Here is a 26,185-nt window from a genome sequence, read left to right as displayed (position 1 = left end):
AGCTCACAAGAAGGGCAATTAATTACCCGAGCAATTCAGCATTAAGGATGTACTGCACACAACTCTTCACCCTAACCCTCTATGTTTCTGTTTCTGGAAGAGGGAGGAACTTACCTCTGCCTCTGCAGTCAACTGTTTCTTCTTTGCTATCAACTGCTTGATGTCGACCCTGCCTAAAGAAGAAAAATGTAACTGTTAGGCTGATGGAGACACAGCCATCCAGCACCACTGTTTAAACCATGAAGCTGAAAGACAAACAGGCACAAATGGATGGTTGTGAAAAGTGCAGTACAACCACAAAGGCTGACAGCTCTTAAAAAATAAAGCATGGGTAAGATACATAGAAAGAAATTTATACAAAAAAATGCTAAGTGGAAAAAACAAGACTTCTTTCTATATAGGTACGCACAGTAAGTACAACTGTATTAATCATATGCTACGATAAGACACAATTCTGACAGCATGGGAAATCAGATTCTCCGAATGGATCCTGCAACGGTGACTAACAAAACTCACAAGCAATATTAAAGAAATAGACAAATTGGACTTCAAAACTTTTAGAAAGACATTTTTGGCTGCAAAGAACAGGGCATCATAAAAAAAAAAGACAAGCTACAAAATCAGGAAAAAAAACATTTGCAAATCTGATCAGGAACTCGTATCCACAATATATAAAGAATTCTTACACCTCAATATAAAAAGACAAATATGCAATGTAAATATGGGCAAAGTATCTGAACATACATTTTTCTGAAACAGATATTCAAATAGCCAATCCCACATGACAAGATGCTCAACATGACGGGTCATCAGGGAAATGCACATCAAAGCCACAGGGAGACATCGCTTCCTACTCACTAGGACAGCTAGAACCACACACACATAACAAGTGTTGGCCACTGTGCATATTCAAATCATGGAATGTTGTGTGTCACTTGTATCAATTAAGTTGGTGGGGGGGGGACTTGTACATGCGAACTGGCCAGACATGGAGAAATTAAAACACTCCTCCTACATTACTGGTGGGAATATAAAATAATGCGGTGCTTTGAAAAACAGTCTGGAAGTTCCTCGAAAGGTTAATACTGATCCACTTCCCATCTTCGCTTTGTCACTAGCAATGCGCTCCCAGCCTGTTTCTATGGCTCTTCTCTTTCCGGGCTCACTATGGAATCCGAATTTCTAAGTCCTCGTCCTCGTTAAATCTGCTACAAATTTCAATGTTTACTAACTATCATGCACCACCTCATTTATTCTTTGTAACAACCCAGCAGATAAGCAGGCGAGTTGGTTTCATTTCTATTTTAAAAATGAAGAGACTAAGTCTTGCCCACAATCACATGCCCAGTAAGCAACTGAGCACTTGAAGGAAAACTAGGCGCCTGCTGGCCCCTAGTCACCCAACATTCACCAAAAAAAAGTTAAAAATAAAAATTAAAATAATCAAGGCCACTTACAGTGGCTAAATTCCTAAAGATGACTAAGGAGTACTAAGCAGTGACTAATAACCACCTTTTCATTTCAGTTCTTTTAAGAAATGTATTCTTTGTCTCCCTGTAACAAATACAGAATTAGCTCATGTTGTCACTACCAGGCTTTAACTGCCTAGAAGTTCAAACTCATCTTAAATTCCTGACCATTTTCTTTACACTCAGTGACTGTGCCTTAGACAGCCATCCCAGCCTCGTCCAGCCCTCCACGGATACCAGTAATCTAAAAAATCATGTGGAAGTCACCACTGTTGATTAGAGGGTGATCAGATTTAGAACAGTTATCAATCTCTAAAACAAAAAGGGAGATAACATAGCATAATCCACCTATCACCTTTTACTGCTCCACGGAGGTCAGAAAACCTCCCAGAATTCCCAGCTAATCACATCTGCACAACCATAGAGAAACGGGATCTGAACCAGAAACAATGGTCAGTATACAAGTATTCATACAGAAAAGGAGATTTATTAGATAATGGTGAAACGACTGGCTAGCCATTTTGGAAAATTATAAAATTAAACCCCCAACTCACACATTATTCAAAATAAATTTTAGATGAATCAAGTATTTGAATCTAAAAAGACATAAGTAAAAAAATTAGTTTACCTTTTTCATTATCTTGGGTGATTTCTAAGCAAGACAGGATAGCTAAAAGCAGTAATACATGTGACTAGATAAAAAGTAAATGTGGCAAGTCACACCATAAGCAAAGTCAAAAGACAACCAGTTAAAAAATATTCACACTATCCATACATGACAGTCAAAGGATTAATTTCCTTAATATAGAAGAGCTCTTTAAAAAAAATTAAAGAAAAATAGCTACCAGATAGAGCACAAAAATGGGGAAAGAATATGAACTTTTAAAGGGCTTTTAAAGAAAAAACTACAAAGTCGATAAATAGATTAAAAAGTTCTCTACCTCAATTGACAAGAATAAATTCATGCTATGTGTTTCTTTACCCATCAAATTGCAAGTTTAAAAAGACTGGTAAGACATATTGGCAAGAGTATAGAGTAACAATATAGATGGGAATGTAAAGTGGTGTAACATTTTAAAACGTAAAATTAGTAATATCTAGCCCTGGCTGGCGTGGCTCAATAGATTGAGCACCGGCCTGCAAACCAAGGGGTTGTCATTTAGACTGCCAGGCAGGGCACATACCTAGGTTGCTCCCCAGGTCCCCAGTAGGGGGCACACGAGAGGCAACTACACATTGATGTTTCTCTCCCTTTCTCCCTTCCGCTCTCTAAAAATAAATAAATCTTTAAAAAAATTAGTAATGTCTAAATTTTAAGTGCAAAAACTCTTTGACCCAACAATTTCACCTTTAAAAATGGACCGTACAAGTGCACTAGCAGAGGCAAGCAATGGCACCGTTTCAGAGGTGTTCTCTGCAGCAGTGTCGGAACACTGAAACCCTGGAAAACACCTAAATGCCCACCGATGAGGGATGAGTTAAACAAACTACCAACCACCGGGCAACAAAACCACTACACAGATCCTTCTAAATGAACGACACCTACATATACACATACGGAATGAAAAAGATGTCTAAGATTTTCCAAGTTTGGAAAAGGAAATTGCAGAAAATATCCCAAACATAATCCTACATATGGGGGGGAAATAACTATGATTACTTAAAAGGAAAATTATTACTTTATGACTTTCTACAGTGTTTGCATTTTAAAATAAATATATAGTATCTTCAATTAAAAAGTGTATAAGCATATTCAGCAGTTTGTTTTAATGGAACCAAAATATCTTGTATTTCTTGAATGAGGACTAGCAGAAGAAGAAATAGCCCCATTTAGCATGAAGACAACGGATTGAGATTTTAAAGGGGTATTATGCGTAATCTACAAAAACAATAAATGGAAATACCAATCACAATTGGTCTATAACTTTAAATTCTCAATCTCCCCTTTTTAAAAATCCTTACCCAAGGATGTTTATGAATTTTAGAGAGAGAGGGATGGGGAGAGAGAAACACTGATTCGAGAGAGAAATTGTCAGTCGCCTCCGGTTCACAACCAACCAGGGATCAAAATCACAACCTTCCGAAGTAGGGGACGATGCTCCAACCGAGTCACCCAGCCAGGGCTGGTCTATAACCTTTTTAAGGCTATGAACAGATTTTAATTATATAATCTAAGTAATCCCAGGAACTGTATTACTCAAGCAGAGTTAACTTTGGTTTATTTTTCTTTTACCACTACGCCTGAATCAACTGTGTGGGCTGCCCACACTACACGCAACGAGGGAATTAGCCTTAGTGCCATTAAACTTTTACAATATCATGTGATCTTATTTTAAAATCAAGAGGTAATTTTTGGTAGAAACAGTAAAAGATTTCATGTAGATTATAACTCTTAGTTGACTTATTTTACAGCAGATGACTGTAAAGCTACCTTAGGATCTGGGATGGAAGAAGAGCTGCCGGCACCATCAATGAGAAGGTAGGATAATACCTTAATGAACCTGGTGCTACATATATTGTAAACAGTGCTTTGGCATTTGCCCTCCTTTGTTTTGCAAGAGGAAATCTAAGCACGGACAGGTGGTAAGTCACCCGCGTGGGTATGCAGTCAGTCAGTCACTACATACTCGGTGAGACTTTAGGCCCTGTTTCTGACTTCCTCCTGGCCCGTACAATTTTGTCTTCCTATCCACCAAACAAACCCAAATCCACTGTACTTTTCCCCAGCAATCCTCTCTAAAAGCAACTCAACACCATACACATACTCTACAAAGGCCAGACTCAAATTCTCCTCCTCTGTGACTCTTCCTGACATTCTGCAGCAAGGTACCCCTCACCCTGTGGGTCTCCTGTTCCATTCAGTTACTGTAATTCGCTTACCTTTAACTACGGTTTGTAACACAGAACTGTCTTCTGTGTTAGTGTCTCACTTATCTGAACTACTGGCAAAGCTGGCACACACACTGCCACAAAGGTGCTTACCAACACGGGGTTAAACTGTCCTCTGGAAGGCAGTGACCAGACTCCAACCTCGGGAATGCGTGCTGTGTAATTAAATGACAGCTAAGATCAACTCTTACTCTAAGAGCTTAGAATTCCAAGATTTAACTTTTGATAAAGTTAGTAAAACTAGACACCAGAATGCTCTTGATAAAACAAGGAAAATCAGATTAGAAAATTCAAGCTCTTCCCTCAAACATTTTACCTACACACATTTCTTGCAACTACATCTTAAAAAGCTGCCATAAAGTAGACTGCTCAGTATTTTCCCCATTAGAATATTGTTACAGTTTATGGTTATGTTCCTGCCCCAGGGCTGGGCAACAAGAAAGAATATCTCATTAGAAGCAAAACTTTAGAGACCACCTTTTCTTTCAAAATAGTCAGCTCATGCTTCATGCTCCATCATTTGAAACTGAATGTACCTTTTATGTCTGGACAAAATTATATGGGTAATTTTTAGCAATTCTCCTAAAAGGCAAATTTGCCTGAAATACATTACACCCGAGAAAAAAATAATCATTGACAATATTTTCTTGGCCCTCTTAGAATCTGAAACCTTCTTAGCATCATTCTTTTTCTTTAAAAAGTTTACGAAGCTGTCAAAGAAAGTATTAGCTAATATCTTGCATTTCTTTTAACTAATCTTCCTGTAAACACTCATATTCCATCTCATTCTTTTGACCTTAAAGCTATAAAAAGTACTAATATTCAATAACTTTATTTCTGCTGGTAATTATGTTCTCTCTCATTGTACAAAGTGAATGAGACTTTTCATCTCTCAAAATACCAGTTTACTCAAAAGGCCACATCATCCATGACTAAGAACAGTGTGACAAAACAGGGACTGCCGTATTGCCACCAGGAGTGCTGTGTTCCCGAGGACAGTCTGGGGATTTCCACCTGGACAGCCTTATGAAGGTGCTAAAAATGACATCTAGGAATGTATCCAAGGAAAAAACCACAAACACTTGAGCTCTTGCTTATCTTCATTTTCTAAAACATTCATGTTTTGCTTTTATCCTAAGGAGGAAAACAAATGGACCCTCAACCCATTCAGTTGATCGAAGCTCTCTGCAGACTGGCTGGCTTCATTATCAGAGGCACACGCTGAATCATTATCAGAGGCATACGCTGAATGCAGAGGCATGATTACAGAGTAGTAACGATGGTATCACTCTTTTCTCACATTTTGCCACAAGATCTTCAAAATCTGTTACAAAAGCCATGTTGCTCTCTATGTTCAGTTATGTTTATACACACACGCACACACACATACGAAAATTAAGAAGAACTACAGTATATTAACTGAGTTAACTCTTTGTAAAACACTTAAAACAGTGCTTGGCATATGATAAACCTGTTAGTGGTTATTATTACTACACGAATGAATCTGCTACCAAATGAACAAAGTGGCAAAATGAAAGGTAGTCAAGAATAAGCATAACCAGTAAATTAGAGAACTTCCTCGGTCTGATGAAGGGCACCTACAAAAAAGCTCACAGAAAACTACCATTTGCAGGTAGCATGATCATGTACATAGAAACTACTAGAAAACACATGCAAAAACTGTTGGAACTAAAAAACAAGTTTAACAATTTGTTTGCAGGACATAGCCTCAATACGCAAAAACCAGCAGCACGAGAAACAGTAGAGACAATGAGAAAGTGAAAGAAAACAATTCCATGTACAATAGCATCAAAAGAAACAAAATAGGAATAAATTCAACAAAAAAAAAAGGGTCAAGCTTACAGTATGAAAACTGTAAAACATTGTTGAAAAAAAATTAAGACCTGAATAAACCAAAAATCAGCCCATGTCCATGGACTGACAGATTCAGTACTGTTAGGATGGGGTATTAGTTTCTTGTGGCTGCTGTAACAAATTGCCCCAAACTTGGTAGCTTAAAACAACAGAAGTTGTTTTTCCTTACAGTTCTGGAGGCTGAGCTGATATCAAGGTATCACAGGAAGGCCACACTCCCTCCGGAGGCTCTAAGGAGAATCGGTCCTTGCTCTTCAGCTCTGAGAGCTGCCAGCATCCTCTGACCTGTGGCCACGTCACACCGGTCCTCAAGGCCAGTCTCTACAAATCTCTCTCAGCTACATCTCCGCATCACAGTCTTCTCTGTGTCTGGTCAAATTCGTCTGCCTCCTACTGATATGCGACTGCCTTCAGGGCCCACGTGAATATTGAAGATAATCTTATTTCAAGATTTCCAGCTTAATTATACCTGCAAAAACTGCCCCCACCACACACACCCCTCTCTGTCCCCTTTTCTTGCCATATAAAGAAGCATTCACAGGTTCCAAGTTTTAGGACCTTCTAGGAGAGGGGACTTCAGCCTACTACCAATGGTGGTGATCCTGACACTGATATGAGATATCCACATGCAAAAGACGTGAAGTTGAACCCTTATCTTTTACCAAATGCAAAAATTAACTCAAAATGGGTTCCTGACCCAAGTAGAAGACCCAAAACTATAAAACTCCTAGAAAAAAAGGAGAATAGGAGAAACCCTTTACGACCGTGGGCTTGGCAATGATTTCCTGGACATGACACCAAAAGTACAGGCAATAAATGCAGAAACAGACAAATGGAGTCATTTCACATTTAAAAACTTCTATGCATGAAAGGGCACAATCAACAGAGTGACAAAGCAACCTATGGAATGAGGGATAATATTGGTAAATTATCTGTTTGATAACAATTTCATTTTCAGAACATAACCCCTACAACTTAACTCAGCAACTCCTACAACAACAACAATTAACTAAAAAATGGCCAAAGGACATGCAGAGACAGTTCTCCAAAGAAGATACACAAATGGTCAAAAGGTGCATGAAAAGGTGTTCAACATCGTGAATCATTGGAGAAATGCAAATGAAGTATCACCCTGTACCAATGAGGATGGCTACTATTTAGAATAACGATCACAACCAGTGTTGGTCAGGGGCCAGGAGGTGGTATAACTGCAGCCCTTACGCACAGCTGGTGGAATTACAAAATGGTGCAGCCTCCTCAGGAACCAGCATGCCAACTCCTTAAAATATTAAAACTAGAACTACCACCCAATCCAGCAACCCCACTTCTGGGTATTTATCCAAAAGAACAGAAAGCAGTCTCAAAAAGATACCTGTATACCTATGTCCATAACAGCAGCATTTTCCACCATAGCCAAGAAGTGGAAGCAGCGCAGAAGTCCATCAGTGGATGAACGGGGTAAAGAAAATAGAGCAAAGGCACAAAAGGGAGCGTTATTCAGCCTGAAGCGAGAAGGGAAGTTGCCGCACGCTACAGCACACATAAACCTGCAAGGCACGACGCTGAGCAAACTAAGCCAGTGTGATTCCACTTCCATGAGGGATCCAAAGTAGCCAAATTCATTTCCCGGAGGCAGGGAAATGAGGAGTTCTTTAATGGAGATAGTTTCAGTTTTGCAAGATGATAAAGTTCTAGAGATCTGTTGAACAACGGTGTGAATCTACGAAACACTAACAGCCATAACTGTAAACAACCCAAACAACCAAACGATACTAACAGATAAAAAAATGTAGTCAGAATATCCACACATGCAGTATCAAGGTAAGTGATACCTGCCGAAGCATGGGAAACAGTACGCTCTGTGAAAAAGCCAGACATGAAAGAGCACATATTCAATGATTCCCATTATGTAAAATGCCCAGAACAGGCAAATCCAAAGTGACGGGAAACAGATGAGTAGTTAGTTGTGAGGGCTGGGAGAAGGTGAGCGTGGAGAGTGACTGTTAAAGGGCATGGGGTTCCTTTTGGAGATGATACAAATGTTCTGTAATTAAACAATGACGAGAACTCATTAGATCAATAGTTTCTGTTGTGTGGCGTGAACGATGCCATCTTGAAAAGCAAGCTGCTCTCAGTGACCGCCAGTTCACCCAGACAGGGGTGAGCCTCTGTCACCTGAAAGGAATGTCCTTACAAAGAAGGTCCATTAGCCAGTCATTACTGCCTTGGAATACGCAGCTCTTAACCACCTGGCCACAAGCCACCAGTGCTCCTGGAGGCTTGTGTACAGAGCTTCCAGGCCCCTTCCTGCAGCAAATGGAGATCCACCTTCTTGCTGGCGCCCCACGCCCTGCCGTGTCCTGCTTCCCTCACTTTCATTCCAGCTGTCGGCCTCTTCCTTTTGTCTCCAACACACCGCAGGGAATTTCCCCCACTCGGCTGTAAAATGCAGTGCAGGCATCGACAACCAGGGAATTATACAGCTTAAAATGGTGAACCTCATGGTTTGTAAATTATTTCAATTTAAAAAAATAAATGGGAGGAAAAAAGAAAGTCAGAGGAGAAGAGAGCAGAAAACAGAGGATCAAGGGGAGGAAAGAAAACGAGGAGGAGAAAAAGAAAAGGAACTTAGACCGACCTCTACTCAAGTCGTACTTCCACATTTAGGGGAAAGACAGAACTGGTAAATGGCAGAACACCTGGTCCAGACAAGACTCTCAATTTTAGCCTTTCCCATCAAGTTACACAGGGTCCTCGATTCCATTTACTTCTAGAACAAACAATTCCACAATGTGTAACAAGAGATGCAAATCAGAAAGAAAGAACAGAAATGACAGGTACACTGTCACGAAGAGATAGTAGGAAGAAATATGACTTTTTTTAAAGAAATATGATTTTTTAAATTTAAACAGGCAACAAAAAAAGAAAAAATACAGTAACAACAAAAACACATAAGAATAATTTTAAGGTAAATGTTGCAATCCAGTACAATGTATCAAAATAACTGTTTTAAAATAGCATCCTTTAATCCTCCAATTCCTCTGTAGGCATCTGACAAATGTGGAGAGATAGTCATTACCATTTCTTTATGGCAGAAAAAAAGAAACAACTTAAATATTCATTGGAGAAAGAAGTACATTTGGTACATGACGTGTATAAAATACTTTATAGCCACTCATCTTTTACTTGACAAAGGGATGGGCATCTACAATGTGTCGGAGACTCCAGTTACTGAACAGCATGTAAAATATTCTATTTACGTAAAATGTTACTCATCTATGGAAATTACGTATCTCTGGAAGGACATATTTCTCAATGACAGAATTTGAAGTCATTTCTGCTTTCTTTTTTTCTGTTTTGTAAATCGTGGATTAACTGAACACTTTACTGTATGTACATCATAGCACAATACAAGCTTTTTTTATTAGCCTACATTACTTTTAAAGTCAGGTAATAATGAGTTCCAATTTAGACAAAAAGTTATCTTTAGAACTGGTATTATTTCAAACAAATGCAACAAAATTTAAGAAAGCTAATTGATCATAATTTCACCTAATAGGCACTGGATAAGCTAAGCATACTTTTGTGAAAATGTGAACCACACACTGTAGTCACTATAATGGCCACTATTAATTCAATAACCCAAAGTTTGAGTAATCATACAATTTACCAAACAAACTGGGGCACTTCTGAAAAAGCAAGGAAACACTACAAAGAATTACTCTGGACATGGGTAAAAACTGCGACTAACCTAAACAAATTAGGACATATGGTCATTTTACCCATAAGTCACTAGAATTACAAACCACAGAGTAAGAATTCAAGAATTCTGTACACTGAGGTTAATGAGAAAGTCCTCGGGGTCATACCAAAGCAGTACATCACAAGGCAGTCCTAGTTGAGTCCGAGTCTTGACACCAGGGGTTCTCAACCAGCAATGCCTGCGGGCACGTCCAGCAGGCTTTTCCACCCTTATCGTTCCTGGACCCTCCCATGAGATTCTAATGTAGTAGATGTATAATGGGGTCCAGGAGCTGTTTTTGTTTGCTGGTTACTTTTCATTTTTGAGGTAATTCTCAGGCACACCCTCTGATGGTTAACTTTGAGTGTGACCTCCCTAAGGGAAGCCCCAGGTGGCCGGCTGGGTGTGTCTGAAAGGGGAGCTCAGAAGAGATAAGCAGTTGAATCAGCAGACTTAGGTGAAAAGCACCCTTTCCAAGGCCACAGGGCCTGAAGACAATGAAAGACAAAGGAAAATAGATTCTCTAGCTAGAACGGCCCTCGGGCAATGGCAGTTTCTTAGGCTTTGGGACTGAGACTTAGACCCTCAGCTCTGATTCTGGGGACTCCGGACACAGACGGCTAAGGTTAGGCTCCCCTGAGACTCCTGTTTGCAGAGCGACTATGGGACTTCCCAGCCCCCATCTGAGCCAATCCCTCATAATATGTCGTTCTCTGCATCTCCGTATGTCTTGCTGGTTCTATTTCTCTGAAAGACCCTGACGAATACAAACCCCAAATGAAAACTGCCACTGGGATGCGTGTCTCAAACTCTAACCTGCATATAAATCACCTGGAATGTTACTAAAATGAAATTTTAGTCAATACATGTGAGGTGAGACATTTCTGATAAGCTACTGGGTGGTGCAGATGTCCCCGGTCCTGGGTGGGAGGCCACACTAACTGACTCGGCTTGGTGACCTTTGAGCCCTTAAAACTAAGAGGCCACATTTCACTCATCTGCTAATTCCCCTAACTGAACAAATACCTAAGTAAGCAGAGAAACACATCCTATTTTCAGACCAGCATTATTTAACATTAAACTGAGGAGGAGGCCATACTTGATTTAAGCTAAAAATTAAATCTTTTAACATCTGCACTAAAATCTGGAACAATTAAAATTTAATGAACTAAAACAACAGAGTACTAAAAATACATAAATTACAGTAACTTAAACTTATTTTTTAAAACTGGGACACGAAGAGAAAATTGTATCTGGCAACAGAAAGTTTCAGTGAAAAGTAATTTTCCCATCTCTAAGACCAACAAAATGCATTATTACCACCCAGTCCCTCAATCATGAAAATTTTTCCATCCAGTGCTGGCTGCAAGTTCTCCAGTGCTGGCTGCAAGTTCACACTTCGTACCACACTAAAACTGGCCCACACGCAACACAAACATTTCATAAATTGCTAATTAAAAGTACTCAACAAACTTCATTATGCAAATTTAGGCAAAAACATTTCTTTTCTGGGGATCCAGCTGCTGATATTTATAATGAAATTTAAGTAGAAAAAGCAAAAGGTTGTTTTTTGAAGAAGTCCAGGATGTCAGACAACTTGTCTCAAACTTCCACACCCACTTGTTAACCAAACAAGCCTCAGGCTTTCAAATCCTTGTTGAAATGAAACCTTTACAAATGTCACTGCAAAAATAAATAGCCTGATGCAATAGATGGCACCGGTTGGAGCTGTGTTTCTAGGTCTATGAATCTTATGCACAAACCTTGACCTTCAGAACAAGCACTATGTCACACTCATTTTTGTATTCATGTGTTCGACAGACTTGGACATAAGAATAAAACTTCCGAATCTCTCTATCCTTCCCAAGATTTATAGCCTTGTACTGCGCTAGGCTGGTTATCCTGATTATTATTCTTGTTATGCTCATTACATCTATTAAAAGAGTAATTAGTAGCACTTATTCATAATAATCCAATTATGTTCATCACAGAGGGAGTGTTTCTTGTCCACTTAACTCAGAGCTCCCTGCGGACAAACACATTTGCACTGATCTTCGGTGTACGCCCCAGCACCTAGGGGGCACCAATAATGACTGGTAGTTTAGGTGGTTGAAGGAATGAACAAACGGATGAACTGTGTCCAAAACGCAGCAGATAATCCCAAATAAATTCACTGAATTTATTAGAAAGAAAGCTTATTTCCTAATTTGTTCACTGCACGAAATTCTATGTAATATAAATCCTACGTTAAAGTGTGCGTTGCAAACCCCACTTACATCCATAAAGCTCACCTCTGCGAGACGTGCTGAGTCACCAGTAGTATCTGAGGTGGCTGTGACTGATGATTCAATCAGCATTCCTTTATATTCTCTTTATCAGTATATTTTTCTCTTGTGCATCGTTAGAGCACCTGCCAGCGTATCCATGTAGGACAGAGCTACAGATGACAACCCCTGTTCTAGGACCGTGAATTTGTTCTGTTTCACTAATTCACCTCAACAAGATAAAAAATAAAAGCCTCACCATTTGTGGGTGTCTCTAGGGACTGCTGCGTAGGGTTTCCCTGGTCTTCCTTTTCTTCCGGATTTTCACTGGACTTTGACAGCCGTTTTCTTAGAGACATGTCTTCGCCCACCATTGTGCTATCTAGGAAAGAAGATGCGAAAAGGCTTGAACTGGGCATCTGGTTTGGGCAGACTACACGACTTCACCATATTAGAGGAGGTAAAAAATGATGGTACCTTCTCTTCCTTCTGTTTTACTCTGATCACGTTTAAGAATCTTCCAAGTACAAGATACTACAATGTGAAGAAATTAGTCCCCTTAAAGTAGCTGACTGGTTTCAAAGGCTCTTAGATAAACATAGGCTTCATTCTTAAAGAACAATTTAATTGAACCAACAAGGCATAATTACATGAAAAAGTAAGACTTCAATAACAAAAGGAGTACGAAGATGCCACAAGGTAGAATCCAATTAGTCAGGTTAATGGCCAAGACGATGTATCTGGACCCAGTCTTGAAGGATGAGAACAGGGCACCCATGAGTAAGAAGGGGTTAAAACGAGATCCTCAGAAGCCCTGTTCAAGGGACCACAGCGGATGGGGACTCCCTTTCCAGAGGGCAAGGAACGAGCTTTTGTTGAGGATCTGCTAAGTACTCTGCTGGGTGCTTTCTGCTTCCCCATCTAATCTTCATAGCAACTCTGCAAAAAAGATGTTACTACTCCCCGATCACAGGAGAAAAAACAAGGCTCAAAGCACTTACTATGGGTGCCCCCCACCCCCAGCCCAGGAGTGTGCAACCTGCAGTTGCACAAGCTGGGTTTGTCAGGAACACACAGCATGGGAAACTGCGGGGCGACTCAGTAAGAGAGCATTAGAAACGACTTAGCTAGGATCTGGGGCTTGGCTAGGTGATTTTGGGGGAGAGTCCAAAGAGGCAGAGGTTCACTGTGGTTTGGTGCTGTCAGAAAGCCAAGGCAAGTCCACGGCTGAGTTTCCCAACCAATCTCTACAGGAGAGCCCCCTAGAGGGAGGCCGCCACCCAACTGGCAAAGCAGAAACCATCGCTGACATAGTCTGGGGAGGAGGATGCTGGAAATCTTGTGACTTGGACAATGTTCAGGTTTTGTCTGAGTTCAGACGCAACGATAGCACGGACTTGTTTTTGTCTTGATCCACTGTGGTCACAGAATGGCCTTTTCTGATATGGTCAGTGAAATCGTTTGTGTTCAATAAAACACCAAGAATGAGCTTTAAGTGCCAGGCTGTCTGGCAGCAATGTCACGGCCTCCTGACGGCCCCGGTGCCGCTCCCGGGAGCCCAAGGCCACCTTCCCCCTACCACTGCAGTAACCGGCAGAGACCACGCCGCTAACAACATGGATGGGTTTGAGCCCGGGGCCCATCAGAACTACAAACACCATTACTTCCACTTTTTAAAAATTGGTAACACAGAAATATGATGGGGGGAAGACTAGAAAAGAGAGCTGGAATCAAACTGTAAAGACCTAAGAAATTAGGACTTTTCTCCAGTTAGGCGGTGGTGAGCCATTTTAAGCACCAAAAACTATGATTCAAGTCAAATTCTGGACAGTTCAATGTCAAGACAGAACAAGGCTGACTCCAAAGCCGTGTTTTACATTGTATGAAGTTTCCATTAGTGTGAAGCAAAAAGAAAAATAGTAAGATACTCACTGTGTTATGTCTGAAGCTACGTCTTTTTAAATTCTATTGTACTCTTTTTAAGCTTTTTGGTTAAAATGTCCTGTTCTGTATGAAGTGTAGTCCATGGTGAGTTTGAGTGTTTCCTTAAATATCAATGCTTGGCAACGTAAAAATCTAACACGGATCAGTCTCCTCCTAATGTTTTCTTCTGAAACTGAACACATGAAATCATTATGGAAGTGTGGGTGTGTATGTCCAGTAGAAATTGTAGGAAGCCAGTAAGATCCAATTAAGAGGAACCCAGGAAAGAGGTCAGGGCAACCAACAAATTTGTGAGCCATTTGTGTGACAGTGACAGAGGAAGCCAGAAGATCTAATTCTTCATCAGAAAAGATCAGAAAAAAGAGAACAGACAACTGACCTCTGAGGGGTGCCCTCAAAGTAAGACATCGAGAAGTAGAAATCAGGGAAGAAAATAATAGAGATAGAAAGGTGCAGAAAGAACCAAGATGTTTCAAAAAGGAAGAAATTATATAGGGGATAAAGTGGATTAAAAACAGAGACTCTACTTTTGGGTGCTCATGTGCTTTATACAGTATGATATAGGTTCATCTCAATACGATCTTTAAGGTAGGTCCTCTCATTTTATTCCTTCAATAATGTCTTTGGTCACCCTGTCTTCTATGACACTCTTTCCTGTCTCCAGAAAGCCCATTTTCTTCTGCCCGCTCTTTATCTGGCTGACCCACTCACCTTCCAAGCAGGAGCACAGCCACAGCCGCAGGATCCGCAGCAGTAGCAATGGCAGCTTTGACTGAGCGAGCATCTACTGTGTGCTGCTAAGTCCTCTACCTGTTGTTCTTAAACCTTTACAAACTTAGAATGGAGAGGTATGATCCTCATTTTACGGATGAGGAAAATACAGGTTGGAGAAGTGACTTCACTGGCCCCAAGTCATTCGGTTCTCCAACAGCAGAACTGGGACTCAAAACCAGAACTGTCGGATTCCACAGCCTCTCCTGTAACCATCTGAGTGCCGGACTCGCGTCCGCTGCTAAGGCTTCTTCGACCCACCACCTGTCGTCTCATGTTCCTCGCACTTCCCCTGACGCTGTGAATCCTATCACACTTACTCCCATACTCAGAGAGCCACACTGCTCCCTCTGCACTAGCACGAGCTTTTCAAAGACAAGGACTACATGGTGTCCACTCCTTGAATGAGTCTCAGGGGCAGGAAAGCCATGCATTAGTACAGAAAGTGGACGTATCAGTAGTACCACAATCAGTTATTCTAAGTAAAAGGATACAGAGCTCTAAACTTAGAGAATCAAGAGGAAACTCTATGTTGGGAGGCAACCAATGAGCATCATCTTTACTGTTAACAGCTTTGCATGTCCTACTCAGCAGTAAGATCTCCAACAACTGATCTTCACTGGGGGTGGATGGTCCCCAAGACTCCTAAAGGTTTGCAAAAACTACTCCAAATATTTCGGCAGCTGAAAGAAACAATTATACATGTATCACATAAAATGAATAACACAGGCAAATGAAAACAATCACTTTGTTTTTGGCTGAGACTATCAACTCAGCCAAATCAGCATGAGAAATCAGTAATCTCATGCTGATTAAAAGCACCAATTAAGAGGTGAAAAATACTTAATAAACGAAGTTTGATAAATGAATGATGTTTAGCAGGGAAAAAATTAAGCCTGGGTATTCTGTAGAAGAATTAAGCCCTTAGTCGTGAAACTAGGAAACATCAGCCTGATCGAGAGAATGAAGCCTATGTCAGAAGCTAAAACACAGGTACTGAGTTTGCAGTCACACTGCCATAATTTAATCTACTGGAGCGGGGAGCCAAAGAAGTAAACACTAACATAACGACTCCGTTTTATCACAGTCTAACTAATGTCGTTGACCTCAAACTCCTCTATTAGCAGCAACAAGTGAGAAATGGAACAGTGGAAAAGCACAGGCTTTGGTCTCAGAACACAGCAGTTTACAACTTTGCTCCGTCGTATCAGTAAACCCTCCAACCTTTCTGAATCTGTTCATCTAGAAAATGAAGATAGGTAGATACTACTGCAGTTTATCATCACAGAAAAGTAAGACAGTACACACTACAGTACCAACATTTTATTAACAACAAAGTGTAAAGAATAAAGTGATCTGCCCTGCCTGGTGTGGCTCAGAGGATCTGAGTGCTGGCCTGTGAACCAAAGGGTCACTGGTTTGATTCCCAGTCAGGGCACATGCCTGGGTTGCGGGCCAGGTTCCCCAGTGGGGGGCGCGCAACAGGCAACTACACATTGATGTTTCTCTCCTTCTTTTTCTCCCTCCCTTCCCCTCTGTCTAAAAATCAATAAATAAAATCTCTTTAGAAATGAAGATCACATGGAGGGTTAGCAACAGGGGAGTGGGCGAAGAAGAAGGGGGGAGAAGGTACAGAAAATAAGTAGCATAGACGGTAGGTAGAAAATAGATAGGAGGGAGGGCAAGAATAGTAGGGGAAATATAGAATCTAAAGAACTTGAGACACATTGTCATAAACTAAAGGGGGGAATGGTAGGGTTGGGGGTGTGCAGGGTGGAGGGGAATGAAGGGGGGAATAGAACAACTGTAATGGCATAATCAATAAAATATATTTTTAAAAATGTTAAAGAAAGAATCAAGTGATCTGGCACCTACACACGCGCTTCCTGTATGCTAAGTGACACAGCCAAACACCAAGCCGTGTCACCCACCCCTCAATGTTTCTCGTTTGCTCTATGATGTACTAGAGGAGGGTAAATGAAGTGCTGTAATTACACACTTCCTCCAGGGTGGCTCAAACACCACCTGGCTTCCAAGATAATATTAACATTTTATTATTGTCAGATGTTAGGAGGGACAACTATTACTTAAAGTGGCTCACCTCAATGCCGACCAGAGGCTCCAGCCATGTAGGTGGTAAAATCACGAGATGATTGCACTGAGCTCCTCCCGCCTGCACCTGAGCTAATGGTGTGGAGCTGTTATGCCAAATACGGAGGCAAATTAAAGCAATGCTCAGCTCGACTGTTCCCTCTCTAGACAGACGGACCATTCTGGCCTCTGTGTGGAGAGCAGACCATGAGGTCAAGAGCGCAAGCCAGACACCAGTGAGCAGACCACGGCACTCACTCAGGTGAGGGATCGAGGAGAGCTGACCCTTTTGATCACTCATCTAAAATAGGACTGAGTCCACCTGCTTAGCAGTCTAGACACTCGCTAGGCAAACTACCTGTGCTGTTGCTAAGTCAGAGATTCAAACTGTACTTAGTGCTCAACGGTGTCTCTGTGCTAACGTTGATCACTGCCCTTATGTGAGGTGTACCACAATTAACACAGGACCTGGGGGTGGGGTATCCTCCCTGTTTCCTATCACCTCCAGGTCCCGTTCCTCCTCCCGGCCAGATTATCACATCGCATACCCCTGGCAAGTATGTGCAGTCTTCCTGGTCAGTCCCCTCATTCACTGAGGGGGTGAATACCTCACTCACTCACTCTCGCCTCTCACTGATGCTTCCACACTTCTTTTACATCAGTCCGTGTACACACCCGTCCCACACCCTGGCCTCCAATCTCCTCGACCTCCTCCGGTTTCAAACAAGCTGTTCCTATGTCCCAGTCACGCCTTCCGCTAGGATGCACTGTACCAATAACTGTGCCATGCCCATAATTCCGACTTCCGGCACCGAATCCTCGGAACACCACCAGTTCACTCACTCTGGTACCTCCACGCCAATTCTTCACTACCCTTCTCCCCACACCAGCCCGCGCTTCCCTGTGCTCTAGGCTCATATCCACGTGTCTACTTAACGCCCTCGTGTAGATGTCTCACAAGCATCTCAAACTCAACATGACCAGAAGTGAACTACTGACGTCCCCTCCAATTCCATTCTTCCCAGTGCCTTCCCCACATCAGTTAATGGGACCAACAGTCAATCTGTGCAGATTTAAAAACAAAAGAACTTGGAAGCGACCCTTGGTTCTTTACTCTCCCTTATCCAATGCAACAGCAGGTTCATTAGACTCTGCTTTCAAAATACACACCCAATTCTAACCTTTTCTCAGCACATCCACCACCTTTGCCACAGTCTAAACCACCGTCACCTCACTACACTAGCCTCCGACCCACCTGGCTTCCTTCTCTCCTCTGCTCTGTCTTAACATGGCTCCCAGAGTAATCCTTTTGAAAGATAAGTCAGAATAAGTCACCTCCCTGCTCCAAGCCCTTCCTCACCACCATCTAGTAACTCCTCCGTGAACCCACACTCACCTCCCGGCCCCTCCCCCTGAACCCTCAACCTCCTGCTGCAACTCTCTCACTGGCTCTATGGTTACTCTGGCCTTTCGCTATTTCTCAAGCAGGCCAAGCTCCTTCCCGTGGACACCCTCAAAGCTTTCTCCTGCATTTCATTCACGTTCTCTGCTCAAATGCCCCCTCTTCAGGGACTCCCCCACCCCTCCTTACTAAGAATACTCTCGTACCCTGTCACCCTGCTTCATTGTCCTTACCCTGCTTCATTTTCTTTCAAAGCACATATTGCCCAGTACGTTACAGCACTTACCATCCATCTGCCCCACAAGACTGTAACTAGCCCCCAAGAAAAGTAGAATTTTGTCTAGTTCACCATTTTACCCAAGTATCCAGAACCATGCCTGGAATACAGTCTGCACTGAATATCCATTAGTTGAATGAATTAATAAACAGGTACCAAGTATTTTCACAGACATTACGGAAATAACGCAACTGCCCTTCACATGTCTGTGAATCCATCATTAATAGGCTATTGTAAGAGCTGGAACGGATGTCCACTTTTCCTTCTGACTTTACCCATTAACATTAAAAGATAAACTTAGAACAGTTAATGAAGACCTTTCCCTAGTTTGGGACTTCAGTTGTAGCTATACACGTGCAAATGATCTGCTCTAGAGCTTATGGCTTTCCATTGACAGCTGCCACTCCGGACCCAACTCCACCTGTAACTAGGAAACTCTGGAAAGCAATTTGCTGACTACGCCACGCCCTGGATCCATGGAAACCTTGCACACTGGACAGGCTGCCCTCCCGGAAACAGTTCAAGTGACCAGAATACATGTTATTAGAATGGTCAGTCCCCTTAGCGGGTGCCACTATTGGCTTCACTCTAGACCTCTGTGTACGCTGCTGCCTTTAAATGCTAACAATCACCTTAAACTGGGGTGATCTCGTCCCCGTTTTCGAACAGAAAAAAGTAGTGACTGCCAGAGGCATAATTATAAATGACAACAAAGAAAGAAAACTTAAAAAAAGTGGCAATCAACTTTAAAAAAAGAGAGAACACACATAGGGGTTTTGTTACTGTTGCTGTTGTTGGTTTTGTGTGGTCCTGGGAGCTGTGTTCCTTATGTGTCCCCCAACACATCACTGCATCAAAGCAGACCTTGGCTGAAGTTCATGCTCTGGTGACCTTGGCACATCTTGAAAAGGCTGTGGAAGTTTAAACATAAAAGGCAAAGCCCCGGCTGGGTGGTTCAAAATTGTCCCCCACACAAAAGGTTTGTGGGTTCGGCTCAGTGGGGGTGCATGAGGGAGGCTGTGCAAGAGGCTGGCGATCCACGTTTCTCTCCCCCCGCCCCCTGCTCTAAAATCAGTGAATGTATCTCGGGTGAGGATTTAAAAACAAACAAACAAACAAACAAACGTAAAGGCAAGGCAATTTGCAGCAATTCTTTTAACTTTCTAACACTTAAAAGCTATGTGCCAATCAATTATCTGAAAATAAAACTCCTGTATGTTGAGCACTTCTTTCTACGTCAGGAGAATGTGTTGTAATAATGGAGGTCTACCCCAGTAAACTGTACACACACACACACCACACATACACACAGAGAATGTGTCAAGAGAAGGGATAACCAACGATCTACGGAAGTCAAACAAGTCCTCATGGAGAAGGTGACATTGGAGCCAGAGTTGAAAGAAGAAACAGAAGTTTGCTAGGCACAAAAGCAGGATGGGGAGAGAGCATGCTATACGGAAAACCATGAACGAGTGCAGACCTTGCTCATGTTTCCATGACCTTGGCACATCTTTAAAAGGCTGTGGCATTTTAAACACAGAAGGCAAAGCCATTTGCCTCAAATTTTTCTCCAAGCATTATTTCAAGGATTTCACTGAAGTCAATGTGTGCCAGGCCCTGGGATACACAGATTCTGTGCCCTCCGGAAGCGAAATCTAGTGGGCAAAAGACATAAAAACATGATTATAACACCCAGTGGTATTATAGAACAGTAGCTGAGATATCAGAGTAGGAAGGGAATTCAGCCTACTTGCCACACGAGCTCAGGGACAATTAGAAAAGGTTTCCTGAAGAAGGGAGAATTTACTTCAAAGGAAAAGAAGGAATAAAGCTGAGCACGGGGTATACGGAAGGGCAAGGACAAAAGGTCAAGGGCCCACAGGAGCCACACCAGGCAGTCTGGAACTTAACACACAAACGAGGAGTTGGGAGAGTTTTTTAGACAACAGGTGACTTGATATTTGCTGTTGAGTAAGATGACTCAGGTGGCAGCATGGCAGATGTGCTCGAGAAAGGAGATATTGGCAGGGAGAACACAGGGCACTCTGAAGTATGATATAGGCCTAAAGCAAGGCTCAAATGACAGGAGTTCACTAATGAACAAAGGATTTCATGGAGAAAGGCAAGATAAGGGAGATAAATTTACCAACATTAAGCTGAGGCATCTATGAGCTACTCGGGTGGCTACATCCAGAAGGCAGCTGGAAATACAGATCCCAAGTGAGTTTTCGAACTCAGCTAAGGCCACGGGCACGCCATGAAGCTGAGCAACTATAGAAGACAAAGGAGCGGGTAAGTTTACTATCACATGTGTGTGGATCAGCCAAGTGACCATCACCAACAGGCAGATGAATATACAAGTCTGGACTGAAGATGGAAATCTGGAATTGGCCCGTGTACAGGGCAGCAGCTGAGGCCAGCGATGCACAGGAAGGAGATCTCCCAGGGAGACTGTAAATCAAGAGATGACCTAGTAAATAACAAAGCTAACATTAACCTTACACTTACTAAGGCTCATTTAATCCTCACAACCATATATGCAGTGCACAGGTACTATTATCTCATTCTATAGGTGGTTAAGCAATTTTCCCAATATTATAAGACAGTTAAGGAACAATAAAAAAGCCAGGCTAGGAAAGATTAGCAGAGAACCAGGAGCGAGCAATGTTCAAAATCAAGTTAAACGATTCAAGAGGTAACCCATGACTGATACCATGGAAAATGTAAGTAGGACCGAAAAATGGAGAAAATAAAAACGACGGAAGCACAGGGGATATTTCACAATTTGGGGACATTAATACACAATTTGGGGACATTAATAGCTACAACTTACTTTACTTCTACAGCTAGTTTCAGGAAGGGCAAAGAAATATATTGGACTGGGTTGCAAAATGAGTTGAGGAAGTGAAAACACTAATCATGAGACTAGTCTTGCAAGAGGTCTAGCCATCAACACGTGGGCATTAATGTTTACTAAGTCAGTAACACTGTGCTGGATACCAGGGCAAGCACATCACACTTAACATTTCCTTTTTAAAAGATGTAAAAGACTCAGAAATGCTGCAAAACTTGTTCAAAGTCACACGGCCAGTGAGTGGCAGAGGAAGATTTATACCTAAGATGACATAAAGTTAGCTAGATAACCACTTTAAAATATAACACACTGATTAATCAACTATTTCTTAAGAATCTAATCTGTGTATTGACTTTGTAATGTTCCGTGTAATGATGGCATGTGTCATGTTAGTGTTTTGTAATGACAGCATCAAATTTGGCTTATGGAAGTGTTAATAATCTATTAGATGGTTGATTCCATCTAATGCATTCTTTACTTCTGTTATCGTATTCTTCATTCCTGACTGGTTCATTTACAAAAAAATTTGTTTAATTAAAAAAGAAAGTTAAACAAAATTCAACTGAAAAATCTAAAGATGTAACTGTCTTTATCAGGCAACTCAAGAATCAGGCAGCATCCCGTTTGGCAAACAAAAAGTTTTTATAGGCTGACAGAGGGTGGGACTAAGAAGTTAAAAGTAGATTATTTCAGGCAAGGACACCTTCCCATAGGGGAAGGTGGGGGTCTTATCAGTTAGGCTGATTAAGATTCTTTTTCTGGGAGAGACTCAAATTGCAATTAGATCAGGTATTAAATCTAGGGTTGGGATCCTGGGCCTGTGATTTTGTGTTTAACAAAAGCAAAACAAAGAGAACTGATCTGAGAAACACTTTGGCCTGCCTACAGAGTTCCTATTAATAAAGCTTCCAAAGGAACCTATAAATCTGTAAAATAAATATTGAGTGCTTACTCTCAGTGAAAAACTTTGCTGTATCACTCCCGGGTTCAGTGGAGAGAAGAGAGAAATGCAGACAGATTTACAATCCAAAACTAAATTTCTTCCTGTTCCTTCTAAACATAGGTGTGCCCTAATACAATCCCACAATATTTACACATCAGAGAATGAGGTCATTAAGTCAATTAGCACAACTAGAGCACAAAGACTGCTTCTCTTACATCATTTACCCTAGGTGATAAATTCCAAAAATAAATGTATTAAAACCTTTTCCCATTTCCTTCCCAAAGGAAACAGGCGCTCTTCCCTGGTCAGTATTTCTCATTTGAAAGTTCCTTCCTCTGTCGTCCAACTCATTCATTCTTTCATTGTGCCAGGTGCTGGGTAAGACTAGAAAACAGACAGAAATAAGATGGCCTAGCCCAGCTTTCCTGAAATTTACATACCAGTACAGGAAACAAAGCCTCTAAGTAACTAATGCAGCTTGTTACAATGGATGGTTAACTGCTGCTAAGGACAAGAAGAGTGCTGGGATATTTCTGTGGATAAATTGAGGAACACATAGGAATTGAAAAAAGGGAGAGAATAGGGCCTAAGAGGTGGAGGAAACCCTTAAAGACCAGGAAATAGGGAAAAGAAAAATGTTTTTTTTGGAACAAAAATAAAACCAGTGTAGCTTGAGCCCAGAGAGCCAGGAGGAAAGTGGCCCAAAGTCAACTGGAGTTAGGAAGAGTGGCAGCAGTGATTTGGTCTTCACCCTATGAGAAACAGGAGACCTTTCAGAGCTCTACGTGTGCGATGCATCAAGACACGTATGTTTTTAAATGACTATTTATTAAGTTAAGTGAATAGTCTTGAATGCCTCAGAGGTCCTTCCAAAATCCATTCTCACGCCTAGACAACACGCAAGCTTCTTGAACGAATCATTCATCCATACCGTCCAACTTAAAGCAAGGGGGGGAAATGCTTCAAGTTGAATTCTATGTCAAGGGAAAGGCAAGTACTCAAAAAAAAAAAAAAAGCAGTTTAAATAGATGGCAGCCTCTTAAATATTAACTGACCAATGAACTTAATCTAATCTACGTAGAGAGACTATAGAGTTTATAGTTGTTTCGCCCTTACAGATAACTTCTAAATAGATATATCACTTAAACTGCCTGGCTATTAACATTTAAGAACGACAGAAACTTAGTTACATCCTAATATTTAAGACTAAATTATGAGCTTGATTAAAGGCTTTGGTGACCAGGCGAGAAGACTTTGATGTCTTCAAGTGCCATTTATCTCTTCGCACTTTTTTTCCATAAATCAATTAGAAGCTGACTTTCTGAGTGCATTTCTTTGTTTCACTTTTTAAGGAATGAAACGTCTTCTAATTCACAACTTTCTTTACTACCGGCCTGAGAGACGCCACAGCACGTGTGACACACCAAACCAACCTCCAACCAAGGGTTAAAAGGCTGCCAGTCACCCGGGGCCCCGATGGCAACTTTCCCGCCTTCTCCATCCCCCAAACTCCCCAGGACTCAAGGATGCTCCCCTCCCCGGACGCCGGGACGCCTCCTCGGCCCCTGGCCCAGGACGACGCCAAGGCCGCCGGGTCGGAGTTGCAGCCGCTACCTGTATCCCCTTCTTCTCCGGCCGGGGTGCACGGACCCAGACGGGAAGTGAGGTGGGCGTCGGGAGAATGGGCATTACCTGGAGCCGGAGCCCAGCAGCCGGGACGCCCGCGAGGCCGGCAGAACCGCGAAGCTGTAGCAGCGCTGGGGGCAGAGAGGTCAGCTGCTGGCGACACTCCAGGTGTGCAAGCCGGCACTGCGGCCAGCCCAGCCGCAGACGCAGATAAAGCGCCGGAGTCTCTACCCCCTCCGCCCCCAGCCTCGCGGCCCGTTACGCAGCGTCACGCGCACAGTCCCCGCCCCCTCAGGATTTCATTGGTGGGCCACGCAGCGACCAGGCTCCGCCCACGGCATCCCCGCCCCTTCCCAGGCGCGAGGGTACTGCGTGCGAGAACTCACGCCGGCCCTCGTCGCGGTGCGGGGGAAGTTTGCTGGGCCCGAGCAGGTCGTGACACCGGCGACAGCAGCTTGCTTTCCGTTTGTGCCCCAGCGATCCGAAGTGCGGCAAATACAAGACGGAGACAACTTCTTGCAAGTCCGAAACGGCACCCCGCGTAGTAGCACGAGGCTGGAGAGACTGGTGCCTCTTCCAAAGATCAGCGGAAGCTGCTTCTGAAACAGGATCGTTACAATTCCGAAGGACCCTCTAGGGACAAAATAGAAGCGCTAGTCAGAAGCGTTTGTCTTGAGATGCTTCTTTGTGAGCTGTACTCGATCGCGTGACCTTCAGCACGTGCACACTAGATTGAGACAGTAAGATCCTTGAAATAATGGGGCAATTAAGTAATTGAAGAGAGGACTTAATCAAAGAAAAACTGATGCAGGGAGATGTAGGTCATAGATTAGCTAGAACAGTTAATCGCTTAGAATTTACGAAGGCAGAGGTGTAGGTGAATTTAGAAGAATCGAAGGTCCGAAGGGACAGAGGGCAGCAGGCACTGAAGGGTGAAGCGTGCCAGCCAGTGCAAGGTAGCCTAGCCTCCAGATTGAGATGGCCGCCCAAGACCGGGTCAGGTTGCTCTTTTACAATGAAGAGGATGGACGAGTACCTGGCCACCCAGAGTGGGCAGCACTGTTCACTCCAGGGCAGAAACCTGTGTCAGCCTGTGGTTGAATTCAGTACCAGCAGTCATTGGCAACTCACTCAATTTGCCTCTTGTACAACTGTGGTTGCTGCTTCTGCCAACTGGAGGACAGTAGGGTCTGGTAGATCCCAATGGCTTTTGTGCTTTACCTCTCCCCTCCAAATTAGCTTAGGAGCGGTCGAAACACAGGGACTGTTTCCCTTAAGACTATGCCGGCCACCTGACATATACACTAAGGAGACTTGTTTTTTCCTATGTCTCATTTATCCATTCAAAAAATATTGATTGTGTTTTGGTGATGGTGCTAGGGGCACAGCAGTGAATAAAACAGAAGAAGCCCCTGTACTTAGAAGTTTATGTTTCTAGTGGAAAGAATAAATAATGAAACAAGTAAATGAACCCTGGCTGGTGTGGCTCAGTGGATTGATTGCCAGCCTGTGGTCACCAAGAGGTCATCAGTTCAGTTCCCAGTCAGGGCACATGCCTGGGTTGCAGCAGGGTCCTGGACTAGAAGCATGTGAGAGGCAACCAGTCAATGTATCAATCACACATCAACTGTTTCTCTCCCTTCCTGTCTAAAAGAAATAAAATCCTTTTAGAAATAGTAAAGTCAAAAAGAAACAAGTAAATGAGATGCTTGCAGATGGTAACAAATGATGAGAAGAAACCAAAACTGTACCGGGGAAGGGCTTTTTGAGAAAGCGATCTGAGCCAAAATTTAAATGAGATGGAGCCAACTCTGCCAACTGTGCCAACTACGGAAAGAACATTCAAGACCAGTGATTTTTAACCTTTTTCATCTCATGGCAGACACAAATTAATTACTAAAATTCTGCAGCACACCAGAAGTACATATGTATTTTCTGATCTGACAAAAAAATAGGTATAATTTTGATTCATTCACACCAGACAGCTATTGTTGTGTTGGCTGTTGTCATTTTTTTTTCTTTGACAATCTGAAGGAAA

General features: G+C 42.4%; 1 protein-coding gene across 3 annotated transcripts in view; it reads right to left on the bottom strand.

Moving 5' to 3' along the window:
• Positions 1-24,399, bottom strand: part of SOAT1 (sterol O-acyltransferase 1) — a 48,814-nt gene extending 24,415 nt beyond the window's left edge. Inside the window, exons 1-3 of one of the 3 annotated variants that reach the window (XM_037145614.2) lie at positions 24,214-24,399; positions 12,499-12,621; positions 115-173 (exon numbers count right to left, since the gene is read on the bottom strand). In XM_037145614.2, the coding sequence (XP_037001509.2) occupies positions 115-173; positions 12,499-12,613 (174 nt within the window). In that variant the 5' untranslated portion in view covers positions 12,614-12,621; positions 24,214-24,399. Of the gene's footprint in view, positions 1-114; positions 174-12,498; positions 12,622-12,716; positions 12,774-14,171; positions 14,740-24,213 lie in introns of those variants that run through there. The other 2 variants (XM_037145616.2, XM_037145615.2) reach the window with 2 other exon arrangements.
• Between the last annotated feature and the right edge of the window lie 1,786 nt (positions 24,400-26,185).

This window comes from Artibeus jamaicensis, unplaced genomic scaffold (assembly GCF_021234435.1).
Source record: "Artibeus jamaicensis isolate MK-2021 breed Jamaican fruit bat unplaced genomic scaffold, CSHL_Jam_final contig_327, whole genome shotgun sequence".
In the NCBI taxonomy this organism is placed as follows: domain Eukaryota; kingdom Metazoa; phylum Chordata; class Mammalia; order Chiroptera; family Phyllostomidae; genus Artibeus; species Artibeus jamaicensis.
The sequence above is the reverse complement of the archived record's forward strand: the minus strand, read 5'-3'. Positions and strand labels throughout refer to the sequence as shown.